The sequence below is a fragment of the Myotis yumanensis genome, unplaced genomic scaffold (genome assembly GCF_028538775.1).
Source record: "Myotis yumanensis isolate MYYU_CA2020_CCGP unplaced genomic scaffold, mMyoYum1.0.hap1 SCAF_1, whole genome shotgun sequence".
Lineage (NCBI taxonomy): Eukaryota > Metazoa > Chordata > Mammalia > Chiroptera > Vespertilionidae > Myotis > Myotis yumanensis.
In genome coordinates, this window is record NW_027223752.1 from 100,318,406 (window position 1) to 100,346,377 (window position 27,972).

A 27,972-nucleotide genomic window follows, 5' to 3' on the forward strand; every position below is an offset into this window, starting at 1 on the left:
CAGGAAACAAGTTACAGAGGCAAAAGAAGGGCCCTTGGAGTTTGGAGTTCAGGAGTGAGGAAGGTAAAGGTGACTCCCTGTGGGGAAGGAGAGAGAAAGGCGGAGGGGGCAGGCACTGTTGGGCTTCCGGGAATGAGAGCGCCTGGGTCCTCTGTCCCAAGGGTGGAGATTTTAGGGCAGGTCCCAGGGGAAGGATTCAATAGAATATTCAGCAGTTTTCCAGGCGTGTCCTTTCAGGGCAAGGGGTCCTTATTCAATGCAGCTGGTCCTGAGGTCAGCCTCTTTGCTTGTCTGGTTTTGCTTCTTTTCTGGGTCTGGGGTTGAAATACAACTGAGGCCTAGATGTTATGTCTATGGAGGAAAGGTCAGGGGGTCTAAACTGCCTCCAGTGTTATGCTAGGGAAGGAAAGGTTACCCTGGGGTTGAGGTCCAAACCTCCAATTGTCCGGTGCTAGGCACCGGGGGCTTTCTGCCCTGGTGACCTCCTGTACCTGGCCATGCTCTGCTCATGTCTGTCCAACTACAACACTTCCCCATACGAGTAAACTATCCTCGCTAAAATACTGAGTCCATCCTTCACAGGTGTCTTGCCTTGATGACATATTCTTCTAACTAATGTACAGGATAATCATTTGTAAAATTGGTCACTGCCTTTTGTTCTGCCATTTCCCCCCTCACCTTATAATATGTTTATTGATTTTGGAGAGAAGGAAAGGGAGGGAAGGAGAAAGAGAAAGAGAGACATCGATCCGTTGCCTATTGTAGGCACCCCAACAGGGACTGGACTGCAACCCAGGCATATGTCCAGACTGGGAATTGAGCCCTTGACCTTTCAGTATACAGGACGACACTCCGACCAAATGAGCCATACCAGCCAGGGCCATTCTGCTTTTTTATCTGGCTGCTTGTATGATGGGAGAGCTCAGATTAAAATACAGCATGTGGCATCTAGATGTGTGGGGAATTCTTTCAACGCTCATATACATTCATATGGTTTCACATCCTCCTACTAGTCTTTCTCCAACCATGAGTATTTCTTCTCCCACCAATGCACCTAAGGAGCAGACTTCCTGTCCTCAGGAGTTCACAGTTTATTAACACAAAGCCAGCTTGTTCATGAGCATATGGTCAATCTCGCAGAACAGGAACATCAGCAATATTATTTTCACAAAACAGAATTTAAAGAGTGCTCTCATGTTCATTCTACACCACAAACCCCCTCCACTGTTACTGTGAGCAATGTGGGTGCTAATAAGCTCATTCATATTAATGGCAGGCTGATAGCTCCTACTTTAGTCATTCATAAATCAGGTGGTTAACACACATCCTTCATTCTACTTTGAAAGCCAACAAAGAATAGTGAACAGTCAGCATGATTCCCTTGACCTGAGTTCACTCTGCAACATAACTGTAAATTTACAGATGCTCTGACGTTCCAGGAGGAAAGATTCCTTCAGCCATCCTGAACTATAATTCTAAGAGAGAAACTTACTTTATAAAAGAAGGAACCCACATTCTATTATAATCATCACTTAAACATTTGAAGTTGGCTATTTGCTCAATAAATTTTAAGAAAAATTACTATTTTCTCTTATTTTTTCAATTTCCTGTTTGAAGCATGGTCATATATTTCCTCTTTTGAATAATTTACACCGTTAAAAATAAAAACATCAGAGTTGATTTAAAAAAAGATTTTTAGAAAGGTTTATGCATTAAAAAATACATCTCTGAAATATACTCAAGATTGCAGATATATGTTTACATAATTATATACCATTTATTCACATATATTACTGGATGCATACAAGTATTTATACACATGAATTTCTGATGAGACATAGATATTTGATGTTTTAAAGATGAGCATTTAGGGAGCTTTATAGCATTTATTACTAAAAAGCACAAAATATAGTTATAAAGAACATATTTTGTCACCCTGGCTGGTGTGGTTCAGTTGGTTAGAGTGTTATCTCATACACTGAAAAGTTTGGATTCCATTCCTAGTCAGGGCACATAACTAGGTTGCAGGTTCAATCCCCAGTTGCACATACAGGAAGGCAACTGATCAGTATTTCTCTCTCACATCGATGTTTCTCTCTCTCTCCCTTGCCATTTAACTAAAAAAAAAATAAAAATAAAAATCAATGAATGTTTCCTAGGTAAGGATTTAAAACAAAGAACAACAAAAAAGAACAGCCTGGATTGTATAGCTCAGTAGTTGAGCATTGACCTATGAACCAGGAGATCATGGGTTGATTTTTGGTCAGGGCAGGTGCCCGGGTTTCAGGCTTAATCCCCAATGAGGAGCATGCAGGAGGAAGCTGATCGATGATTCTCTCTCATCACTGGTGTTTCTATCTCTCCCTCTCCCTTTCTCTCTGAAATAAATAAAAACTATATTTTAAAAAAGAACAAATTTTGTTCTTTGTTGGTAAGAAAGGTGGCATTGTAAGGTGACATGCACTTAAAAATTTGTTAAGAGCTCTGGCTGTTGTGGCTTAGTTGGTTGGACATTGTCCCATGTACCAAAAGATTGCCAGTTTGATTCCTAGTCGAGGCACATGTCCAAGTTGTGGGCTTGATTTCTGGTGGAGGGCATGTGGGAAATAGCTGATCAATGTTTCACTCTCACATCAATGTTTATCTCTCTCCCTTCCCATCCCCCTCTCTAAAAATTAATACAAAATCTTTAAAAAAAAATTGTTAAGCCCTAAGGGGTTTGGCTCAGTGGATAGAGCATCGACCTGCTGACTGAATGGTCCCAGGTTCGGTTCCGGTCAAGGGCATGTACCTTGGTTGTGGGCACATCCCCAGTAGGGGTGTACAGGAAGCAGCCGATCGATGTTTCTCTCTCATCAATGTTTCTAACTCTCTATCCCTCTTCCTTCCTCTCTGTAAAAAAAATCAATAAAATATATTTAAAAAATTGTTAAGAGGGTAGGGTCAAGATGGCAGAGTAAGTAAATGCAGTACTCACATCCTCCCAAAACAACATCAAAATTAAAACTAAACTACAGAACAACCATCATTCAGAACTGCCTGAAATCTAGCTGAATAGTAGGAAGGGCAAAGATTTGAGGTGGTCCCAGCCCCTCACCAGTCTTCCAAGGCCAGGGTTCCAGTTCCAGGAAGAGAAGTTTCTATAACTTCTAGCTGTGAAAATCAGCAGGAATTGTTGCTGAGAAGGAGGGCTGCTAGAGGCCCAGGCAGTTCCTCTTAGTGGGTCTGTACACAGACTCATTTCCTCTGAGCTCCAGTGCTTGGACAGCAGCTTGAAAGGCACCAGGGAAATATGGGGAGGATCGGGAGGGGCAGCTTTCTCTTAGACAGAAGTGCTGGCAGAGGCCATTGTTCCTTCTCTGAACCCTTCCTCCATAGAGTCAGCAGCTGGGCACCATATCTTAGTCTCCATCAACTAGGCTACCACTGCCCCCACCTGTGATTCCCTGAGACCCCCCCCCCCCACACTTCCAAGAATTTGTGGGCCCACCCAAGGCTGTTTCCAGTGGCTTTTCCATATGAATGGCCTTTCTTGGCTCATGCTTTAGACCAGTGGTCACCAACTGGTGGTCCGCGGACCACTGGTGGTCCATGAAGTCTGAAAGGTTGATGCTGCTGCCTTAGACTTTTCTAAAATCTCTCAAACAAGCAGCACCAGGCTTTAGCATGCCCCATACCTCTCACTAAGTGGCCTCAAGCCTGGCACTAGAGGCAGACATGGTTCACAGGTTGGCCCCTGTTAGGCACCTCAAAGGCCAGTACAAGTAGCAGCCATCTGCAGGTGGCTTTATAGTTTATGCTGGGTGGCCTGAGGGAGTGGGTGATCATGGCCTGTATCTCCCTGGAGTCCCTAGAGGCAGAACACCCAGTGGACAGCTTTAGACCATGTTGAAGCAGCACCCAACCACCTCCACAAGCAACAGATTCAAGAGGTGGACTCAGTGGGACCAGAGCCCTGCTGAAGTAAGTCTTGCCTGTGGAGTGGGCCCCTGCACAGCTGATCCTCTGTGTTGATCACAGTCAGTCCTTGCAGCTGACTGGCCTGGTGATAAATCCCTCCCACTGACATACCATCAGCAATGAAGGCTCAACTACAGCAGGAGAATGTACATAGCCCACATAGAGGAAGGGAGGGACATACCTGAGTGCCCAGCTTGGGTGAATGGTGAGGCTGTGCCACTGGATCCTACAGGACACCTCCTATATTAGGCAACTCTACCAAGCCCAAATGATGTAGCAGCTCTACCTAATGCATAATTACACAGGGAGGCTGCCAAAATGAGAAGACAAAGAAACATGGCCCAAATAAAATAATAGAACAACAATTCAGAAGAAGAACTAAACAAAATGGAGACAAGCAATCTACTAGATGCAGAGTTCAAAACACTGGTTACAAGAATGCAAAACACTGGTTATAAGAATGCTCAGTGAACTTAGGGGAAGAATAGATGTATTTAGTAAAAACTTAAACAGCATATAAATGGGCATGGAAATCATAAAAAAGAACTAGTCATAAATGAAGGATGAACTAACTGAAATAAAGAATAATTTACAGGGAATCAGCAGTAAAGAATAAAAAAAATGAGGATACCATTTAGAGCCTCTGGGACAACTTCAGATGTACAAACATTTGTTTCATGGGGGGTACCAGAAGAAAAAGAGAAAGAGCAAGGAATTGAAAACCTATTTGAAGAAATAATGACAGAAAGCTTCCCTAACTTGTTGAAAGAAATAGACATATAAGTGCAGGAAGTACAGAGAGTCCCAAACAAGATAAACCCAAAGAGGCCCATACTAACACACATCATGATTAAGATGCAAAAGGTTAAAGACAAAGAGAGAATCTTAAAAGCCGCAAGAGAAAAGCAGTTAGTTACCTACAAGGAAGCTCACGTAAGAATGTCAGCTGATTTCTCAACAGAAACTTTCCAGGACAGAGGGATTGGCAAGAAATATTCAAAGTGATGAAAGCAAGGACCTACATCCAAGATTACTCTACCTAGCAAAGCTATCATCTAGGATTGAAGGACATATGAAGAGCTTCCCAGATAAGAAAAAGTTAAAGGAGTTTATCACCACCAAAACAGTATTACATGAAGTGTTGAAGGTCTTCTTTAAGAAGAAGAAGAAGAAGAAAAAAGAATAAAAATATGAATAATAAAATGACAATAAATACATGTCTATCAACAATTGAATCTGAAAAACAAAATAAAGGAACAAGCAGTACAGAAACAGATCATAGATACAGAAAATATTTTGATGGTTGGAAGGATTTGGGAGGGATGGGTGAAAAAGATGAAGGGATTAAGAAGTACTAATTTGTTGTTGCTGAATATTCATGGACATGTAAAGTACAGCATGGGGAACATAGTCAATATTCTAAGAACTATGTATGGTGTCAGACAGGTATGAGATTTATTGGGATGGTCACATAGCAAGTTATGTAATGTCTAACCACTGGGGTGTACTAACTGAATGTCCTAATGTACTAATGTACTAATCTGAAGCTAATAAAATATTGCATGTCAACTGTAATTGAAACATAAAAAATATTTAAAAAAGAAAATGTAAAAATTTGTTAAGAGGGTAAACTCATGTCAACTGTTTTTAACACACACACAAAAATAACAACAAAAAGCAAGGGACACAATTTAGAAGGTGACTTTGCTGGTGGTATCATGGATGTATGCATATGTCCAAACTCACAAAGCTGTATACATTAAAATGTATAATTTTTTTTGTATATTGAGTATACCTTAATAAAGCTGAAATAAGACCTTAGCTTAAATACACAAAGCATTAATTGACATTTGAATTAAAAACAGATCTCATAAAAAATCTACAGTGTATGAGGTAGAAAACTATTTTAAAATATAAAAGCAGCATCTGGAAAGAATGGATGATGACAATGCTAAAATTAACTAAGTAATGACAAAGGAAACCCAAAACAAAACCAAAAACATTCTAGGAAGAGCTGGAAAGACCAGATCCATTTTTAAAAGTTTCTGGAAGATGCACATACCCAGCCTATACATTTTTCCTGTGATGGTGTGCATTTCCTTTCCCGCCTGCTTATTTTAGTTTCCACTCAGGAATATCCTTGATAAGAGAGAAGTAATATTATTTACATATTCCTATCCAACCATATAATGATTAAGATCATCCCTACTGAACTACATTTTGGTTTTAATTTCAGCACTTTAGAAGTTGTAGGGAACTTCTTTAAAGTATAAGTGACAAGTAGTAAATTCCTGATCCAAATGTCCTAGAGACTTTTTATAACAATATCTAGGGAATCCATGTGTTGGCCACTCTATAAGATCCTATTGGACATTCAGTTAGTGAATTATATTGGATAGAGTACAAAATAAGCCATTACTAGAGAGTTTTCTCTTTGTGAACACTAGCATTGCAGTGTTCATGTGAGATTCATTGTAACCAGAAATACAATTTCCAAATTGACTTTACTAATGACAATAGAATATGTTAAAGTTAAATTCCTGTAGAGAGGATCAAAATTGAAATCCTATTGGTGACCCCAGAACAGAAAGCATCCACCCAGGTGACCACATTCAGCTTCCCTTTCTCAATAGGATATTGCCTTTAAGAATGACATGTCCGGCGTCATTAGGAACATGTGGGCAACACAGAAACACATTGCTGCCACTTGGAAAATAGTTGAGAGATGGAGATTTTATTTCCTCAAACAAACAGGAGTTCTAAAACCCAATATAATAATTCCAAGGGACATTATTCCCATGGATATTAGTCTAGAATCACAACGTTATTTAGGACAGGAAAATAGACCGAAATATGTTTAATAAATTACTTGGAATGAATTTAGAAATAAATATAAACCACATATGGACAATTTTGCATTTAGAATTCTATAGAGAAAACAACAGAGTATCCTGAATTGATTATTAACATGTATTTTGATTATTCTAGGTAATGCTGATCCTGAAGGCCAGGGTTACTGCCAAGCAGGATTTAGTCTGGATTTTTATAAGGTGAATTCCTTTGGTCTTGTAGCTTCTAATGTTATCTTATCTGTTTGATTTTTGTTTTACCTCTCCCTCCCACTCCCACTCCCACCCCCAACCCCCAGTAACCATCACCACCATAATAAACTGTAGGTCTGTATCTAGCTTCTTTTGACAACTTTAATTTTTATTGTTTACTTTTTATTTCTATTAAAGTAATCTGTGCACATGACAACCTATTGAAATTGTACAAAAATACATATGATGAAAAACAACAGTTTTTTCTTCCTACCCCTTGAGGTTATCTTTTTTTTTAATGAAAAAGAAATCTCAAAAACTCAATAGAGAAATGTGCTTCTGAAAAGTTAACAAGAATCTATAAATTGTTTTATTTCTTTCCTGTAATTGACTGGCTTAACATGTGTTAAAATTCATATATCCTTTCACAAAATTAAAAACAGAGTTGTCTAGTGAGAATATAGGAGGCAAATATTCCATGGTTTTAAAAATAGTATAAATTTCATCAACATTGTTGTCTTTTTTTCTTTCCCCACTGAAAGTTAAGGATGCAGAGGATAGAAGGTGGGGTTGTAAATAAGAAAAAAAATTTGTATTTGCTAGTTTTTGTTCTCTCTCTTGGGATAGATGGATTTGCAAGTGTATGGAAAAAATAGGCATTACTGTGGCCTTGAGATAAATAGAAACTGAATTTTCATTTTATTGCCAAGGCTCAAAAGGCCATGTCTGCTAATTGTACATAAATATGTAGATAATTTGCTTACCTGAGGCAGTGCCAAATAACTGAAATTATATATCCTCAAGGGAGAGAATTCAACTCACTTAGTTAAGTCAAATTAAAAGTATATAATATAGCACACTAAATAATTGAAAGCAAAAAAGGAAAATAAAATGGCCTGCATGACTCAGATATAAAGGCCTCTTTTAAAAGTTGTTTTTTTATGTCCAAGAAATTATTAGAACAAAGCTTATTAACTGTGATTTATCACCCTTAAAAAAACCTGTTTTTCTTTTCCAATTATTGCTATTTCTGTTTTGTAGAATGGAGACCTTATAGTAGGAGGACCTGGGAGTTTTTATTGGCAAGGTATGTCCTGTCAGCAGAGAAGACGTGCCTGTTTGTTGTTACTAACAAGCGGATGAAACCCAGGAACATCAAACATTGACTTTTTATTATGCTAATTTCATATCTATGTTCATAGTTTCTCAACTCAGTGAAATATTTCAGTTTGTACTTCATTATACTGTTGCAGCTTAATTCATTTATTCACCAACTATTTACTGAGGCTATGCCAGGCTTTGGGACAAAATAATGAGTAAAATCAGACATTGTTCCTGCCCTCACAGAGGCTACGACCTGGGGAAGACACAGGCATTAAAGCAGTGGTTCTCAACCTTCCGGCCCTTTAAATACAGTTCCTCATGTTGTGACCCAACCATAAAATTATTTTCGTTGCTACTTCATAACTGTAGTGTTGCTACTCTTATGAATCGTAATGTAAATATCTGATATGCAGGATGGTCTTAGGCGACTCCTGTGAAAGGGTCGTTCGACCGCCAAAGGGGTCGCAACCCACAGGTTGAGAACCGCTGCATTAAAGGAATATTCATACAAATATTAAGAAACCCCAGGCATGATACTCACTATGAAGGAAGGGTATGTCAAGATGGTGCCATGAGAGTTTGGAAGCTTCTCCAGGATGGTTGTATATAGGTGTGTTATATCCTCTGAACACTGGCTGACAGGGAGCTGGACTACAACCTGTGTTCTGCTTAGTAGGAAAACCTGAATTCAGGGGCAGGATAGCATCTGCCAGAGGGGATGAGTTACTCTGATTCTTATGGTTTTTAAATTTATTGATTGAGGGGAGAGAGAGAGAGAGAGAGAGAGAGAGAGACCCTATGGGGCGGGGGGAGGGTCAAGCCGGCAACTCTTTCATGTGCCCTGACCATGCACTGACCGGGAATCGAACCAGCGACCTCTTGGGACTACATAGGCCAAGCCTGGTTGATTCTTAATAAGTGTTCCAACTGGGGATCGAATCTGCAACCTTGGCATATCGGAATGCTCTAACCCACTGAGCTACCAGGCTAAGGCCCTCTGATTCACAGATTAACTAATTTGGAAGCAATCCTGAACTGAGATCTGAACCCTGAGTAGGAAGTAACTAGATGAAGAGAGGAGGGACTGTGTGAAATGATCTTGCACACAGATCCATGAAGACATTTGGTCCACACCAACCTATTTAGCCAACCTCATGTGGCTGAATAAACAACAAACTTATATAATGTGATAACTGAAGCCATGGCTGTGGACAGGATGCCTAATGACAGATTATAGAGAATGTACACTGAATTTTGGCTGTAGAGTTTAATATAAAGATAGAGTAAAATCTGAGAAAGATGAATAATTGACTGAGGGTGTTTTTTTTTTTTTAATTGCAAAAGACCTGATTATGTTTAAAAAGCAATGGGAAAGATACAGGAGAGATGAATTTATGATAAAAGTTTATATGAAGTTACTGTTAAGCTTAATTCACATATATACAACTATGAACATCAAATAATTAACATTTCAGCCTTTAAAAATTATTTTGCAAATGCAAAACTATAATTTATGCAGTGGATGGATAGAAAATTAAGATTGTATTTAAAAAGATTGCCTTGTAATCACTTGATTAATTTAATTTTTTCTTTCCTTAAATTGGAAAATGCCTAATACAGATGATTTGCCAAAAATTAGCCATATCAAGGAAGCATTTCTCTGAGACAGATAATTTAAGATTTTATTCAGTCTTAAGATTGTAATGTTTATAGAAGCAGCTAGAGGAAACAAGAAAAGGCAGAAGTGGGTATTTAGCTTTAACCTAGAGAAAATTGGCAAATTCGACAGACATTGTTCAGAAATCCATGTGTAAATACCATTGTCTTAATATAAGAACAGTCATTTCAGGCACAGTCATTTGGATATATTTATGGCCTACTTTGACAGTTTTATTCCTTTTGGACTTTAAGCAAGACTGTGGGAATTATGTGTGAGTTCCCAAAGAATAACTTGGCTTTAAAATTAATATTAAATGTTAGTTTCTTGAAAGCATTCCTCTATTTTCCTCCCAAAGAGCATGAGATCACACTTTTTCCTTAGATGTCCGTAATAGATATCGGAAGGCATGAAAATTGTAGTAGGAAATTGCTGGCCATCTTTTTTACTTCTGTTCATCCCAATATAAACCTATTTCAAGACTTCTGATAGTGGCTTTATATGGGAGAGTTTAACCAAAGTTCTGGTCATATCAATGTTGGTGACCATGGATTCCTTTTTTTTTTTTTTTTTGCTAAAATTCTGGATCTCACTATACCTAGCTGTTTCCCACTTTCATAATATTATACTCCATGTGTACATTTTAGTGTAAAAAGTAAAAGGCTCAAAGATTTTGTAATTTTTCCCTTTAACAAAGCTATGTTTCACAATTTTTAATCAAACGCTTTAGATTTAAACCATCTGTATTATCTGAGAACACAAAAAGTCTAATTAGAACGAATGCCAAAGGAGACCTTCGTTGTAATGCCAAATACCTAAGAGCAAAACCACCACGTGACCTTAAAGAATGCACGCACTTAAGCTCTTTAGGTCTCAGTTTCCCCACGAGTAAGAAGTTATAACTTGGCTAGATGGTATCAAAGCTGGATGATGTTTGTTCTAGCTAGAACATCCTGGAATAAAAATTTAATCACATAAATTTTGCCTACAGATGTCTTCACTCTTAGGTATGCTTGTCATTGGAAGGTCGAGGGCTGTGTATGGTGAAGGGAGACAGATAAATTATATAGTTCATCCTTGGTTCTTCCATCAGAATGGAAAGCTCTCCCAGCTGTAACCAACTTCAACTTGCAGTTTTGGTGGCAGGAAGAAAATCCATCTTTGAAAATGCAAGCAATTCCATAATCACTTTTGAAGGAGTGTGTGTTGTTCAGAGGTTCAGACATGCAGTTAATGTAATAATTTGTTTGAACGCAGGTCAGGTGATCACAGCCAGTATTGCAGACATCATTGACAATTACTCATTCAAGGATATTCAAAGGAAACTGGCTCGAGAAAAGCAGACGCAAGTGGCCCCAACTTCCAACGATGATAGTTACCTCGGTGAGATAACTCAAGATACTTTTGTTTCCTTAAAAGACAAACATATTGAATGTGTGGACATAGTTTATTCCTCAGTTACCTGATATTATTTTGGCATCTTATAAATGTTTTCTTTTATTAGCTTAGATGGACTCTTAACTTTCCTTTCTTTTGATTCAGTCATGATGTATGATCTACATGATTTGACAGCTATTTTATAGGCTTCGTAATAGCCTCTGACACATAAAATATTTTCCCAGTGATAGATACTGTGTATTGGTGGGGCTGCCCAGGACTACAATGCAGGCAACATGATAATTGCTGTTCCAGTTTCTACAACAGCAAGAGACTTTCCAGTTGCTAGAATGTTTGAGAATTCATCATGTGCAAACCACACAATGCTACTTCACCACTATTGTTTCCCACCTGTGGTATTCTAATAGGCATTTTGATCAATGCATTTAAAAAATAGTTATGTTTTGTGATATCACCTCACTTTAGAGCTAAGTGAAATTTGTGGAAAACCATCATTAAATAAATTAGGAAATAGGCCTTGGTGGTGATCAGAAGTAGCAAAACCTGAGCACAAGCGATACCTTTCTGAATGGCATGTCTGATCATGTTGAATCAGTGACTAAAATGCACTGGTCGCCATTTATACTTCAAGGTGGGTTATGAAGCAGTCCTGCTTTAAAAAGCGATCTCAGGCTCTGTTGCCACAGTCAGAAATATTATGCTTCCAGGATTTAGAACAAAAGTGTTCATATTGGTGTGATTAATTTTTCTCTTTATAGAACCTTAATCTTTTATGCTACAATATTTATTGAGATTTCTGTACAAAGCAGCACTATGGTAGATCTTTAATTTTTCTAGAGATATAGCTCATTTATTTATAAAGCTTCGAACATATAATTATTTTGTCTTTATTTTTGTTTTCTTTAAAACAGGATATTCAGTTGCTGCTGGGGAATTTACAGGAGATGCTCAGCAAGGTGAGAGACATTGTGGCCTGTAAGTTATTTATGAAACATGGGAGAAAGGTAAAAATGACCCGAAAATACCTTTTACAAATGTAATTTTCTTTCTTACACAACATGTATATTAATGGAATCCCAGAATGTATGTGAAATTTTGTACAAAAACAAACAAATAAAAATACACTTTGGCATAGATTTTTAAGTCTTGAAGAATTGCATACAAATGAATGTCAATCCTTATGCAATCTAGTTAAGCAATAAAATATTAGTCCAGTAGTCCCGTACTATGATTAAAAATATAGATGATTAAATGACTTTGACAAAAGCCATGCTGTTGGTGACTGTCAGGAGCATTTGACAGAGTTAATCTCTCCCTCCTCATTTCTTTCCTTGGCTTCTCAGACAGTGGCAGCTCCTTCTCCATCTCTCCCTGATTGCTCTTTAATTTCCCCACCTCATCTACATGACCTAGGTTTAAATACTGCAACTCTTCTTTATTCATTGAATTCTCTCTAGTAATCTCATCCAGTATCAATTCTCCAGCTTACACTGAATTCCAAGTTCATGTGTCCAACACTCAACATCTCTCTACACAGCTATCCTAAACTTAAGGTGCTCAACACGGAACTCCTGACCTTCCCCACTGACATGCTCTCCCCTCCATCATCTCCATTTCAGTAAGTGGCAATGCCAACCTCCCAGCTGCTCAAACCAAATACTTTGAAGTCAGCCTTGAACTGTGTTCCTTCTCTCACACCACTTATCCTTGACCAAATCCTGCTAACTAAACTCTCAAATTAAGACCAGAATCTGACCACTTCTCACCTCCTTCTCAGCGTCTACTCTGATCCACTGACATAATGAAAAAAACCCCTCTATTTTTAAAATTGATGGCTTCTTCCAACTAAGTATCAGCAATAGCTTCCTAGCTGGCCCCCCTGCATTCACCTTGCCCTCCTGGAGTCTATCCTGAACCCAGAAGCCAAAGTGGCCCTGGAGAAACAGAAATCAGATTGTGAAACTTCTTTGCTTACAATGATGTTCTGACTAATTCGGGATAAAATCCAAATCTTCACAATGACCTAAAAAACTCTAATTATGAGACCACTAATTGCTTTGATTTCATCTCCTACCTCTTTACCCTTTTCTCCTTCTACTCCAGCCACCATGGCCTCCTTGCTTTCCTCTGAATTTTCCAGACACATTTGTACCTCAGGACCTTTGCACTTCTTCCCTCTGACTAGAACATAGTTCTGGCAGACTTCCATCTTTATTTATCCACTTTCTTTAGCCTTTGCTCAAGTGTCACCTTTTCTTTAAGTCATTCCCTGACTAACCTAATACATCACAAGTCCTTCCTCATCCCAACACTGCACTTCCTGTACCATTGCACTGTTTGGTTTTCTCTGCTATGCTCATCTGCTTCTAACATACCATTTAATTAGCTCTGTTTTTTAAATTGATGGCCTCTTCCAACTAGGTTATTAGCTCCATAAGAGCAGGGGGTTTTGTGTTTTGTTCACTGTGTATTCTCTGTGTGCCTATAAATATTTGTTGATTAAATGAGTTAATATACTACCGAAAAGTCCAACCTCTAGCCCCAAATGAATCTCCTCTATTAATGCTAACAGCATGACCCCCCAGCTTTGCTAATGTTCAGCACACCAGATAGAGTTAATGCTGGAATTTGAGCTCTACCTTTAGGAGCAGGAATGGGGGAAGGGAAATTTGAATGGAAAGGAACTGTTTCCAGGGCCTTCTTCTTTAAATTAAACTAAAATTTTAACCCCAGTTAATCAAATAATAGTTGGATTTATAGAAATGAGAGCTGGAAAGATCTTTGATAATCAGAGACTCCAACTTCCCCCTATTGCAAGGGACTGGGAAAAAAAGTTTCAATGACTAATCCCAGGTATATGAGAGTGCAAAGAACCAAAACCATTTCCTTCTGAATCGACAGCCAGATCCGTATGCCTTGGCATGCCTGCCCGCTTCCGGCTGGAGTTGTTTTCCTGTATCTCTATCATTGAATCTTTCTTTCTTGGCTGCCAGGTTGCCCCCTAATTCTTCTGCCAACAAACATCTCCAGGGGACAGACTCATATCATGTTCAAAAACCAAAATTATTTTAACATTTTAGTGTGACAGGAACTGTTAACTTTTTAAACTATTATAAAGTTGTCACTGCTGTGAAAGCTAGAAAAATCAGGGTAAGAGGTTTAACCCAGAAATCACACGCAGACCTGAGAGAAGCCAGGCTTATGGTCTGGAGGCAGAAACATGGAGACTGGTGACAGAGACGGCTAAATCTCAAAGTACAGCTTTGGACTTCTGTTTTCTATTGTCTGCAGCAGAAACAAAATCCAATGCATGCAAGACCATGACTTCAAACTTCCAGCTCTCTACATAATGTCCTCATTTAAAAACTATCTTTAACTGATTTGTTGTGTAGCTGTAAAGTAGGTATAGGTAACTTACCTTCTAAATGACCGTTTTTATCACCAGAATTGGTTGCTGGAGTTCCAAGAGGAGCACAGAATTTTGGATATGTGAGTACTAAGTTTTCACTACAGGATATTTTCTTATGCATGCACAGAAATGTTTTGTTTCATACAACTTTTAACTCCTTTAAAATGCCCTTTATACAGCAAGCCCCTACTAAGTTGTACTTGTTTGCTTATTAAAAGGGAGGCTAGTTCTTTTTTCCTGATCTGTGTGCAGGACCAGCCACATAAATGGTGGGACCCAGTGCAAGAAAATGCAGGGTCCCTGTTCAAAAGTGTTAAGACTTTCAGGACAGTGACAGTGGGCATTAACGCAAGGGTGGGCCCGGTGTGACTGCACAGATCACTCACCTATGAAGGCAGCCAGATTCTGTGCATAATCTAGGAATAATATCAGAGGACCCCACTGTTGATCTGACCAACATTTTAGTATGTCTCCTAAGGTGCAAATAGTAAAATCAATTGTTATCTCACAGCTTTCTTCCATCTGCATTTGTGCGTATCCAGTCCTTTTCCTATAAGTACTGCAGGCATTAGATATAGGGCCTACCCTAAATCCAGGATAATTTTATCTCAAGATCCTTAGCTTATTTCATCTATAAAGACCCTACTTCCCAATAGCAGCATGGATTTTGGAGAGATACTATTCAAATCCATTATAACTAGTTGATCCCAAAATAGGAAAAGGAAATAAATAAACCTTATAAAAAACTTTTAAAATAAAAATATTTTAAGTAATGTTTAAGTTTTAGAAGTCTAGTATACTTTTAATATTTCCAGATTTGGGGTTAGCTAAATAGAATTAAAAGGAATAATTTTGCTTCATGAATAGTATCTTTTCTCATAATAACATGAATCTATACGAAATGAAGCTATACAAAAAATGGATCTATACAAAAATCCTGGTTAGATCAGTTAACTGACCATGAAATTTATTTTTCTCAGCATTCTTGAATTCAAATTTTATTTCTCCACTTTAGAGTAATAAGCATGCATTTTGTCTGAAAGGATCCCCAGACTTAACCACAAAAAAAAGTTCCATAGGATTTTTAAAAGATCACTCTTCTTATGAGCTTACATTTTAATTTTACATATAGCTAACCATTTATCACTCTTTTCCAAAAATGATTTAAGTTATAATTAAATTTTTCTCTAATTCTATATCAAATGATGTAACCTATCTAATTTCTATGCTTTCAGGTTTCAATCATTAACTCTACAGATATGACTTTTATTCAGAATTTCACTGGTGAACAGGTAAAGACATTTTAATATCACATAATGTCACTTGGTCCTAATAGCATATAGTAATATTTATATAATTTATTCTTTTATAAAATATTTTCTGAGTACCCACTATGTTCTGGAAGCTGTTCTAGGCACTGTGAATATAACCATGCATCTGGCAGGAAAGAATCCAGCTCTCAGGCAGCAGTATCAGGGTGGCAGTTGAGGAGGACAACAATTAGTTAACAAATAAATAAATGCTCATTATCATTTCAGACAGTGATAAGTTATATAAAAACAGATTATGACCCTCAAAAGCCAAAATGCCAGTAACTGCTGGGATTTGAGAGCAATCCTGTTATATTGCTGCCCTGGATGTATGTGCCTGGTGGTGAGTTCTGGGTTCCCATATTCCATCTGAGGAGACCGAGGCTTCTCATACATCCCACTGTATTGGCCAGAGTCAGTGATCCTGAATTTTTCAATGAACACAGAACATTTTTGTCATCTCCCCCCACAAATTGTGGCTATAGTCTATCCATTACTCTGCAATTTTCAACAAAGCATTTAACAATGGCTCTCGTGATACTCCTATGGTGAATATGGAGAAATAAGGCTGAGATGATAGTGAAGTTGGCTGGATTTATGAATTTCAAACAACTATTCCCAAGTGGTGAAAATCTGGCAAGTCTTCTCCTTTGCCCAGATTTGTTTTACATTTTATACTTGTTTTACATTAAAAGCTCCTTAAACATTATTAAATTTGGCCTTTCTATAACTTCTCATCCTCAATACCACCTACTTCTGCAATCTTGAACCTGGGAACCTAATACATAGGTGATGAAATTCCTCTGGCCAAAGGCCACACAATGCCATACCAGGAATAAGAATGTGACTGTACATGCTTGGAATAGAGAAAGGAGGTGGGAGGATTGAATTGCTGTGACACTTGTTCACTCCTGAATGCATTCTCTTTGCGAAGAGTGTCTTCCACCTGGCACCTACTTTGAGTCAGATAAATCCTGGTCAGGCAGTGAGGACAGAAGAGTGAACAAACCAGACCAATATCTTCACCTTCTGTGGAGCACAATTTTAGTGGGGAGGCTAATTCAGCTAAAGCACTGGATGGCAGAATATGGAAACAAAAAAAATGCTGGAAAGCTGAAACAAAGGGCCAAATCTGAAAAGGTTATAAATCTTGAAAGCATAGGTTGAAAAACAAAAACTTAAGAGCTAGAACATGTGGAGATTGTGGCACACTGGTTACATTCATAAAAGACGTAGGAACCTTACTTGACAATAAACTCAATATGAATTGATGCTGAAATGCAGTTTCCTCCAAATTAAAATCCTTTTTATTCTTCAATGATATAAAGGGGCCAAAGCAGAGTGTAAATCCTACTTAAAATGATTGTCAGTGTGCTCTTGGGTTATCAACTTCTCTTTGGTATCACATGTAGTATGTTTAAGAAGAAGGGGCCAGGATGGTATTCCAGCTAAAAATATTTCCCTATGAGATTTCTTATGGAAGTGGAATTATATTTATTCTGTGAGGCTCAAAGCTGTAGAACTAGGTAGGTTTATGGACTAGAAGTTACAGAATGGCCAATTTTAGTAAAGAACATTCTAGTAACTGAGTCCACAAATTGAATGGGCTGATTGTTGAACACCTTCCAAGGGTGTCCAAGTGGATGTCAGGGGACTAGAGGGGGAAATTATGCATTGGGTCAGGGGTTAGGTTAAATGACTCCAAGACTCTGTCCATATCCAAGAGTCTATGAATTTAAATGCAAAAATGTGCTGCAATGAGATTAATATTTCAGGGAAAATTGAGACATGACTTTAAAAATGACTTTGAAAATGACAAAATATGTCATCTTATGTTTTGTCACTTGCAGATGGCATCTTATTTTGGATATACAGTTGCAGTATCAGATATTAACAATGATGGGTAAGTTAATAAGAATCACCTCACTCACCATGTATTATACTTATCCATAAAAATGTTATATTTTTCCCCTTAATGAAATACATCCTTCCATATCTCCTAAATAAGATTGAGACTCTCTTGTTTTAACTTTTTTGGGGGGATCAGGGCAAGAGGATATATTTCCTAAAGAATTCTTTGTAATCCTAGTTTATGTCTTTACTGAGATTCCCACATCTGCTATTTCTAGAAAAGGACTCCTTTACTTAGTTTTATCTTTAATTTTATTAATTGAATAGTCATTGATGATTCAAATTCCATGGCCATTGAAGAATTTGCTAATGTGTCTCTTTTCACGCTTTAGCAAGTGATACATTCATAAAACATTTGCACATAAATATTTTTCTCTCTTTTTAAAAATATTTTTTCTCTTCATATTGCTTTTTAAAAAAATATATTTATTGTTGAGAGTATTATAGATGTCCCCCACTCCTCCACTCCTCCCTCCCCCCGCCACATTGCCCTTCTCCACCCAGATCCTGCCCCACCCCAGGCCTTCACCACCCTATTGGCTGTGTCCATGGGTAATGCATATCTAGACTAATAAAAGAGAAACATGGTAATTAGCGTACGACCGCTACCCTTCCCATTGGCTAATCAGCATATCCTTATGCAATTTAACTGTCAGCCAAGATGGCGGCCAGCAGCCATGCACTGAAGCGAACAGGGAGGCTTGCTTGCTCCAGTGATGGCAGACTCCAACGTTCCCTGCCTGACTTGCCGGCCTCTCAGCTGCAACTCTAAGCAACTATGTTGCAAATATAGAAGCTAAACAAAACCCTAGAAACTGGCTTTCAGTCAGCCGGGCTTCAGCCAGCCTGACCGCAACATTGTATCAAATACAGAAGGTAAAGGCCAGAAACCTGCTTTCAGCAGCGAGGCCTCAGAGCTAAAGCTGGCCCAGAATAAAAAAGAAAAAAAGAAAAAAAGGAGTAGTTGGGAGCTTCAGTCACCCGCCAGCCTGAAAACGGCCCTCAGCCCCTCACCCAGACTGGCCAGGCACCCCAGTGGAGACCCCCACCCTGATCCAGGACACCCTTCAGGGCAAACCAGCCGGCCCCCACCCATGCACCAGGCCTCTATCCTATATAGTAAAAGGGTAATATGCCTCCCGGCACCGGGAGCAGCGTGACAGGGGGCAGTGCCCAAACCCCCTGATCGCCCTGCGGCTCTGTGAGTGACAGGGGGCGGGGCCACAACCTCCCTATCTGCCCTGCTCTGTTCGTGACAGGGGAAGGCGCCCCAAACCCCCAATCGGCCCTACCCTGAGCGTGACTGAGGGTGGCATCGCAACTGCCCGATCCGCCCTACTCTGTGCATGACAGGGGGCGGCGCCCCAACTCCCCAATCGGCCCTGCTCTGAGCCTGACCAGGGGCTGCACCTAGGGATTGGGCGTGCCCTCTGCCACCCGGGAGCAGGCCTAAGCCAGCAGGTCATTATATCCCGAGGGGTCCCAGACTGCGAGAGGGCACAGGCCGGGCTGGGGGACCCCCTCCCCCCCCCCGAGTGCACAAATTTTTGTGCACCGGGCCTCTAGTATGCATATAAGATCTTTGGTTAATCTCTTCCCTGTCCCCCCCCCCCCCTTTCCCTCTGAGATTTGTCAGTTTGTTCCATGTTTCCATGCCTCTGGTTCTATTTTATTCGTCAGTTTATTTTGTTCATTAGATTCTTTGTTTTTATTTTTAGATTCAATTATTGATAGATATGTATTTATTGTCATTTTATTGTTCATACTAGAGGCCCAGTGCACAAAAATTTGTGCACTCGAGGGGGTAGGAGGGGGGTCCCCCAGCCCAGCCTGTGCCCTCTCGCAGTCTGGGACCCCTCGGGAGATAACGACCTGCTGGCTTAGGCCTGCTCCCAGGTGGCAGAGGGCATGCCCAATCCCTAGGTGCAGCCCCTGGTCAGGCTCAGAGCAGGGCCGATTGGGGAGTTGGGGCGCCGCTCCCTGTCATGCACAGAGCAGGGCGGATCGGAAGGTTGTGATGCCACCCTCAGTCACGCTCAGGGTAGGGCCGATTGGGCGGATGGGGCACCGCCCCCTGTCACACTCAAGGCAGGGTTGATGGGGAGGTTGCGGCACCATCCCCTGTCACGCACAGAGCAGGGCCAATCAGGGGGTTGGGACGCTGCCCCCTGTCACTCACAGAGCAGGGCCGATCAGGTGGTTGGGGCGCTGCCCCCTGTCACTCACAGAGCAGGGCCGATCAGGGGGTTGGGGAGCTCCCCCCTGTCAGTCACAGAGTAGGGCCGATAGGGGAGTTGGGGCACCGCCTGCTGTCACACACAGAGCAGGGCGGATTAGGGGGTTGGGGTGCTGTACCCTGTCACACTCAGGGCAGGGCCAGTGGGGAGGTTATGGCTCTACCCTGTCACACACAGAGCAAGGCCCATGGAGGGGGGTTGGGGAGCCACCCTCTATCACGCACAGAGCAGGGCCGATCAGGGGGTTGGGACGCCGCCACTGTCACACTCAGGGCAGGGCTGATGGAGAGGTTATGGCTCTACCCTGTCACACACAGAGCAGGGCCCGTGGGGGGGGGGGGGTTGTGGCCCCGCACCCTGTCACACACAGAGCAGGGCTGATCAGGGGGTTGGTGCACCGCACCCTGTCACACACAGAGACGCAGGGCGATCAGGGGACTGGGGAGCTCCCCTCTATCAGGCACAGAGCAGGGCTGATCAGGGGGTTGGGGCACCTTCCCCTGTCACACAGAGAGCCACAGGGTGATCAGGGGGTTTGGGTGCTGCCCCCTGTCATGCTGATCCCGGTGCCGGGAGCCTCGCTGCTCCGCTGATCCCGGTGCCAGGAGGCATATTACCCTTTTACTATATAGAATAGAGGCCTGGTGCACGGGTGGGGGCTGGCTGGTTTGCCCTGAAGGGTGTCCTGGATCAGGGTGGGGGTCCCCACTGGGGTGCCTGGCCAGGCTGGCTGAGGGGCTGAGGGCTGTTTTCCCACTGGCAGTTGACTAAAAGCTCCCAACCACTCCTTGTTTTCTTTTTTTTTTTTTTATTCTGGGCCAGCTTTAGCTCTGAGGCCTCGCTGCTGAAAACATGGATACAATGTTGCGGTCCGGGGCTGACTGAAAGCCAGTTTTGTTTAGCTTCTTATTTGCAACATAGTAATAGTTGCTTAGAGTTGCAGTTGAGAGTCCGGCAAGTGAGGCGGGGAACGTTGGAGTCTGCAGTTCCTGGAGGAAGCAAGCTTCCCTGCTCACTTGAGTGCATGGCTGCCGGCCGCCATCTTGGCTGACAGTTAATTTGCAGTCTGGGTGAGGGGCTGAGGGCCGTTTTCAGGCTGGCGGGTGACTGAAGCTCCCAACTGCTCCTTTTTTTCTTTTTTTCTTTTTTATTCTGGGCCAGCTTTAGCTCTGAGGCCTCGCTGCTGAAAGCAGGTTTCTGGCCTTTACCTTCTGTATTTGATACAATGTTGCGGTCAGGCTGGCTGAAGCCCGGCTGACTGAAAGCCAGTTTCTAGGGTTTTGTTTAGCTTCTATATTTGCAACATAGTTGCTTAGAGTTGCAGCTGAGAGGCCGGCAAGTCAGGCAGGGAACGTTGGAGTCTGCCATCACTGGAGCAAGCAAGCCTCCCTGTTCGCTTCAGTGCATGGCTGCTGGCCGCCATCTTGGCTGACAGTTAAATTGCATAAGGATATGCTGATTAGCCAATGGGAAGGGTAGTGGTCGTACGCTAATTACCATGTTTCTCTTTTATTAGTGTAGATGTTTGGTCTTTTCCCCCCTTCTTCTTCTTAAAGAAGACCCTTCAACATTTCATGTAATACTGGTTTGGTGGTGATGAACTCCTTTACTTTGTTTATAATCTGTGAAGCTCTTTATCTGACCTTCAATTCTAAATGATAGCTTTGCTGGGTAGAGTAATCTTGGATGTAGGTCCTTGCTATTTATCACTTTGAATATTTCTTGTTACTCCCTTCTGGCCTGCATAGTTTCTGTTGAGAAATCAGCTGACAGTCGTATTGGTGCTCCCTTGTAGGTAACTAACTGCTTTTCCCTTGCTGCTTTTAAGATTCTCTCTTTGTCTTTAACCTTTGGCATTTTAATTATGCTGTGTGTTGGTGTGGGCCTCTTTGGGTTCCTCTTGTTTGGGACTGTGCTTCCTGGCCTTGTAAGTCTATTTCTTTCACCAGGTAGCGAAAGTTTTCTGTCATTATTTTTTCAAATAGATTTTCAATTTCTTGCTCCTTCTCTTTTCCTTCTGGCACCCCCATGATGTGAATGTTGGTATCCTGGAAGTTGTCCCAGAGGTTCCTTACACTCTCTTCATATTTTTGGATTCTTTTTTCTTTTTACTCTTTTGGATGGGTGTTTTCTTGCTTTCTCATATTCCAAACCACTAATTTGATTCTCAGCATCCTCTACTCTATTGTTGAATCCCTGTAAATTATTCTTTGTTTTAGTTAGTGTATCCTTCATTTCTAACTGGTCCTTTTTTATGTCTTTGATTTTCTCACTAATTTCCTTGAAATTCTTACTAAGTTTTTTGAAGCTCCCATTAAGTTCTTTGAGCATCCTTATAACCATTGTTTTGAATTCTATATCTAGTAGTTCGCTTGCTTCTGTTTCACTTAGTTCTTTTTCTGGAGATTTTTTCTGTTCTTTTATTTGTGACATGTTTCTTTGTCTCTGCACTTTGGCTACTTACCTGTGATTGTTTCTATGTATTAGGTAAAGCTTCTATGTCTCCTGGAATTGCTAGAGTGGCCTTGTGAAGTAGATGTCCTGTAGGGTCCAGTGGCTCAGCCTCCCCACTCATCTGAGATGGGCACTCTAGGTACATCCCTGTTTAGGCTGTGTGCACTGTCCTCTTGTGGTTGAGCTTTGATTACTGTTGGTGTCACTGGGAGGAATCAACCTCCAGGTCAGTTGGCTGTGAGGACCAACTGTGACTACAGCAAAAGAGGTGCTGTGCAGGAGACACCCCTATGGAGCAGGACTTGCCTCAGAGGGGCTTTGGTATTCACTTTTCCCTTTGAGTGTGTTACTCGTGTATATGGTAGCCTTGTAAACTGACATGGTATGAAACTGTCCACTGGGTGCACTGGCTCTAGGGCCTCCCAGGAGGTACAAAGTTAGCCAGTGCCTCAGTTCTGCCTGGGGCAGCCTGTCAGGAGCTACAGAGTAATCTGCAGATGACTGATACTTGTGTTGGGCTTATAGGTGCCCAGAAGAGGCCAAGTTGTGAACCTTGTCAAGCTGCTACTAGTATCAGGCTTAGGGCCACTTATTGAGAGTTATGGGCACACTGAGTCCAGCTGCTGCTTGTTTGAGGGATTTTAGGAAAGTCTAAAACCTGAGCCAGAACAGGCCATTCATCTGGGAAAGGACACTGAAAACAATTTGGGTGTGACTACAAATTAGGTGGGGTGCAATATCAGGGAATCATCAGGGTGGGGTGAACAGTGTGGGCCAGGTTGATGGAGACTCAGATATGGCACCTGTCAGTCAGCTCTGTTGAGGGAAGTCTCAGCACTTTTGTCTGGGAGAAAGCTGCCCTGAGTTCTTTCCCTGATGCCAGACAATTTAGTTCCTCTCATATGTCCCTGAATCCTTTCAAGCTGCTGCCCCAGTGCTAGAACTCAGAGGGAGTGAGTCCAGGTAAATCAATGCGCTAGCCCTTTAAGAGGAACTGCCAGGGACTCCTGCAGCCTCTGTGTCACTCACCCACAATCCCTGCTAGTTGCTACAGCCAGAAGTTATGGGAATTTCTCTTCCCAGCACTTGAAGCCCGGGCTGAGGGGTCTGGTGTGGGGTTGGGACCCTTTGCTCCTCACAGGGTACCTCTGAAGCCAAGATATCTCTGCCAATTTAAAAAAACACCACATGTGGGTGTCAGACCAGCTTGTTCTGGCCTCTGCCCCTCCTACCAGTCTCAGTGTGCTTTCTTCTTTACTTCTCTAGTTGTTGAACTTCTGTTCAGCCAGATTACAGGTGGTTCTGAATGATGGCTGTTCTGCATTTTAGTTGTAATTTTGATGTGGTTGTGGGAGGATGAGAGTATCGAGTGTACTTACACTGCCATCTTGGTTCCCTCTTCACATTGGTTTAACTGACCTACTAGTAATGCCATGCAGGAGATAAAATAATAATTTTTTTTCAGATTATGGCAGTAAATTAAATTTGAGCTTGGACCAAACAACATGATAAATTATGTTCATGTTTAAGTCATTACTTCAAAAATAATATTTAACATCTTTTGTATTCACTAAAAGTACCTGACAATTAAAACAAATGATCAAATAATAAAACCAATAAAATGAGACAAACATCACAGTATCCATCCAATTAATATTGTTGGAGCACCTACTATGTGCCAGGCATTGTTCTCAGTGCCCAGAATAAGTTTCTGTGCCCAAGAGCTCACATTTTTGTAGAAAGAAAATAGCTGAAGAATCCTGACTGTGTTTCAGGATCTGGGCTAAGCACTTTACATTCATTATTGATGGACATTAGTTGCGACCTTTGTACAGCTAAAACGTACTTTATACATTATGTGGTGGCATATGACTGGAGGTACATTTAGTAACTTTTGTACCTTTTGGAAAATATCTCTGTATTTTCTTTCATTGAACATATATTTCTTGAGCATCTACTATATCTTCGCACTGTTCTGCATGCTGGGTTATAGCAGAGAACAGAATGGAAACCCCTGTCCTCACCAAGGTTATATGAGAGTTGGGGGTTGTGTAGAAGCTACAGACAAAAATAAACAAGTCAAGTAAAGAGTATGTTAGCTCATGATGAGCGCTATGTAGGAAATAAATAGAAGGACTGAAAGCAACCAAAATGTCCTTCAGTAGGTAAATGTATAAATAAACTGTATTACATCCAGACAATGGAATATTATTCAGTGCTAAAAAGAAATGAGCTATCAAGCCATGAAAAAACATAGAGGAAACTTAAATACACATTATTAAGTAAAAGAGGACCATCTGAAAGGCTACATAGTGTATGATTCCAACTATATGCAATTCTGGAAAAGACAAAATTATCCTCTATAATATAGAGGTAATATGCAAATTAACCCACACACCCTCACAAGATGGCTGCCTATGACTAGGCCAGCAGGGGGGTTAGTGAGGGATGACCAAACAAGCAGGCTGAGTTGGGTGACCAGGATGGCAGGGGGGTTAGTGAGGGACAATCAAACAAGCAAGCTACATGGGGCGACCAGGCCAGCAGGGGGGTTAGTGAGGCACGACCAAACAACTGAACAGCAGGCTGCATGGGGTGACCAGGCTGGGGGGGGAGGGGTGGCTGCGAGAGGTGACCAGGCCAGCAGGAGGGGCAGTTGGGGGCGACCAGGCCAGCAGAGGGGGGCAGTTGGGGGCGACCAGGCTGGCAGGGGGGGCAGTTGGGGGCAGTTGGGATCCCCATTCACAAGTTCCCACCTGGATGAACTGCATTTGTTATTAGAGCCTTTTAGTAATTTAGAAAAAAAATGGCCGAAGAAGAACTTGAGTCTAAAACATGGCATGTTGTCCAGATTTAGGAAGCCCATTCTTTAAGGAAAACAAACAAACAAACAAAAACCCAGTGGCCTGTGGGATATGTGTAAATGCATTTCTCTCAACAGATGGTGACACAGCAAGGCAAGGGCTTCTCCCTGGGAGCCTTGCAGCATTTGATAGGACACAGATGAGCTCCATATGGACTCTTTACACTGCATTTAAAAATACACTTATCTTAATATTGCTATTTTAAAAAATAAAGTGCCCTAGATTCTCAGTTTGTATGTGATTTGCTGTTTTTAATTATTTAGATGCTATGTAAATTCGAGGTCCTGTTAAAAAGGAGTATGCCATAGAAGCCACTGAGAACCTCTCATCTCAAATAGAGATAGCTAATGCATGCGAAGTCTGAGTTCATACTAATGAAGGTGTAATTTGCTATCCCCTCTGCAGCGCCTGCTTTTCTAAAGTAATCATTTGTGTTATTGGCTGTCAAATAGACACAGATAAGAAAAGTATGGCATCTTGTATGTCTGGGATTATACTTGATCCCAGAATGGGGGTCTGAAAACCACTAGTAACAGTGACAGCCAGTGTCCCCACCTCCCTGGATGTACTCATCCGCAGGGAAGGTACAGAATAACCCATCTGGACAGAGACATGGACTTGCAGTCCCTCAAAGACCTCAGTGGAACAAGAAAAGAACAGCAGAAAACCATGTGTGGCAGTGACTTTTCCTAAGTCCCGTGATGGCTCCAGGTCAGACACATGTGGCCACGCTTTGAGAAAGCGTGCTTTTGTCTTTCTCAATTTCTGACCAGATTTCTGGCAGAGATCCTAAGGCTGCATGAGATTTACAGCAAACAAATCCTTATCACAATTTTCCTGGATATTATATATTTTGTCTCCCCAGTTTTCCAGTTTCAAATGCAGCAAACTCATTCTTCACAGAAACTACGGTAGACCCTAATACTACTATTAAGCAATAACATTTTTATGATTAGCAAACAATTTTTCCTTCTCAACGTGCCTTCATGTGTAACATATCTAAAACCATACAACCACTCAGTACTGCAATCCAGTGAAACAACCTAAAATTCACTCATGAGGAAACTGAGGCACAGAATAAGTGAATTGCCCAAGATCACACACATCTTGACTAGTTCCTGAACCTTCTGCTATTTTTTCCAACAAGTTTTTTTTTTACTGTATACAGAGAACACTTTATTAAGCTCCACAAAAGATATAATTTCATTCTTCAAGGTTTTATAATCTGTATTAGGAATTTTTTTCTTCTTTAAAAATATGTTTTTATTGATTTTAGAAAAAGAGGCATGGAGAGGGGGTTAAAGAGAGAGATGTGAGAGAGAAGCATTGATCAGCTGCCTCCTGTACTCCCCACACTGGGGATCGAGCCTGAAACCCAGGCATGTGCCCTGACTGAGAATTGAACCAGTGACCCTTTGGTGCAACTGAGCCACACTGCCTAGGGCTGTATTAGGAATTTTCAATCAGATAAGTGAGTAAAATAATGGCATACTCTCATTTTTAAAAGCTGGGAAATGGGAAAAATTAGTATATTTGTCACTAAAGAAATCCAATAACCTCTTTTATATTTTAAAATAAAAATTATATATTAAAGGTGTAAAACATGGTGTTTTGATATAAATATACATAGAAAAATGATCACTGTGTTCAAGCCAATTATCATTTAGCTAATAACCAACTGTGTGATCCATGTGTGGGGTGTCAGGGAGGTGAGAGCACCTGAGATCTACTCTCAGCAAATTTCCACGATACAATACAGTAACAGTAACTATAGTCCTCATGCTGCTCTCGACTTATTCACTCTACATAACTGCAACTTAGTACCCCTTGGCCAACATCTCATTTCCTTTACCTCCTCACCCCTGGGAACCACCATTCTACTTTCTATGAAATTATATATGTGTGTGTGTGTGTGTGTGTGTGTGTGTGTGTGTGTGTACATATATTTAAAGACATGTAGAAATAGTCTATATAGATTCCAGTAACCTTAAATAAAAGTTATGGTAGAAGAATAAAATATATCTATGTTTTAAATGTTTTACTCTATTTTGGCTGTTGATAAAAAAACTACACTTCTATTTATTAAGTATGCATTTGAATAATTTACATTATTTTTATAAGTATGGTTTTTACATTGTAAAAATATAAAATCATGATTTCAAAGTTATTTCACCCAAAGAACTTTAAGATTTTCTTTAATTATGCTAAAAATAATTGGTGACTTTTGCTGTTGATAATCCTCATCCTAGCATATTTTTCCCATTGATTTTTAGAGAGAGAATGGGAGGGAAGAGGGAAGGAGAGAGAGAGAGAGAGAGAGAGAGAGACAGAAAGAAACATTGATGTGAGAGAGACACATCAATTGGCTGTTTCCTACATGCACCTTTACTGGGCCAGGGATTGAACCTGTATCCCAGGTACATGCTCTTGACTGGGAATAGAATTTGAGACCCTTCAGTGCATGGGCCAACGCTATAAGCACTGAGCCAAACCAGCCAGGGCCTGACTGATGATTTTTAAAGATTCAGTTGTAAATGGTTTTTAAGTTCATGGCATATAAGAAAATCAGTTTGTTTGATTATATGAAAAATAGTCACAGCTACATTTTACTGAGTCATGGGTTATTA

At 40.8% G+C, this 27,972-nt stretch overlaps 1 protein-coding gene across 1 annotated transcript in view; it reads left to right on the forward strand.

Annotated features, from left to right (window-relative positions):
- The window catches only part of ITGA8 (integrin subunit alpha 8), a 197,194-nt gene that overhangs the window by 45,854 nt on the left and 123,368 nt on the right, over positions 1-27,972 (forward strand). Inside the window, exons 5-11 of the mRNA XM_070428533.1 lie at positions 6,949-7,010; positions 8,043-8,088; positions 11,020-11,145; positions 12,072-12,116; positions 14,606-14,649; positions 15,805-15,861; positions 17,730-17,782. Of these exons, the coding sequence (XP_070284634.1) occupies positions 6,949-7,010; positions 8,043-8,088; positions 11,020-11,145; positions 12,072-12,116; positions 14,606-14,649; positions 15,805-15,861; positions 17,730-17,782 (433 nt within the window). The remainder of the gene's footprint in view (positions 1-6,948; positions 7,011-8,042; positions 8,089-11,019; positions 11,146-12,071; positions 12,117-14,605; positions 14,650-15,804; positions 15,862-17,729; positions 17,783-27,972) is intronic.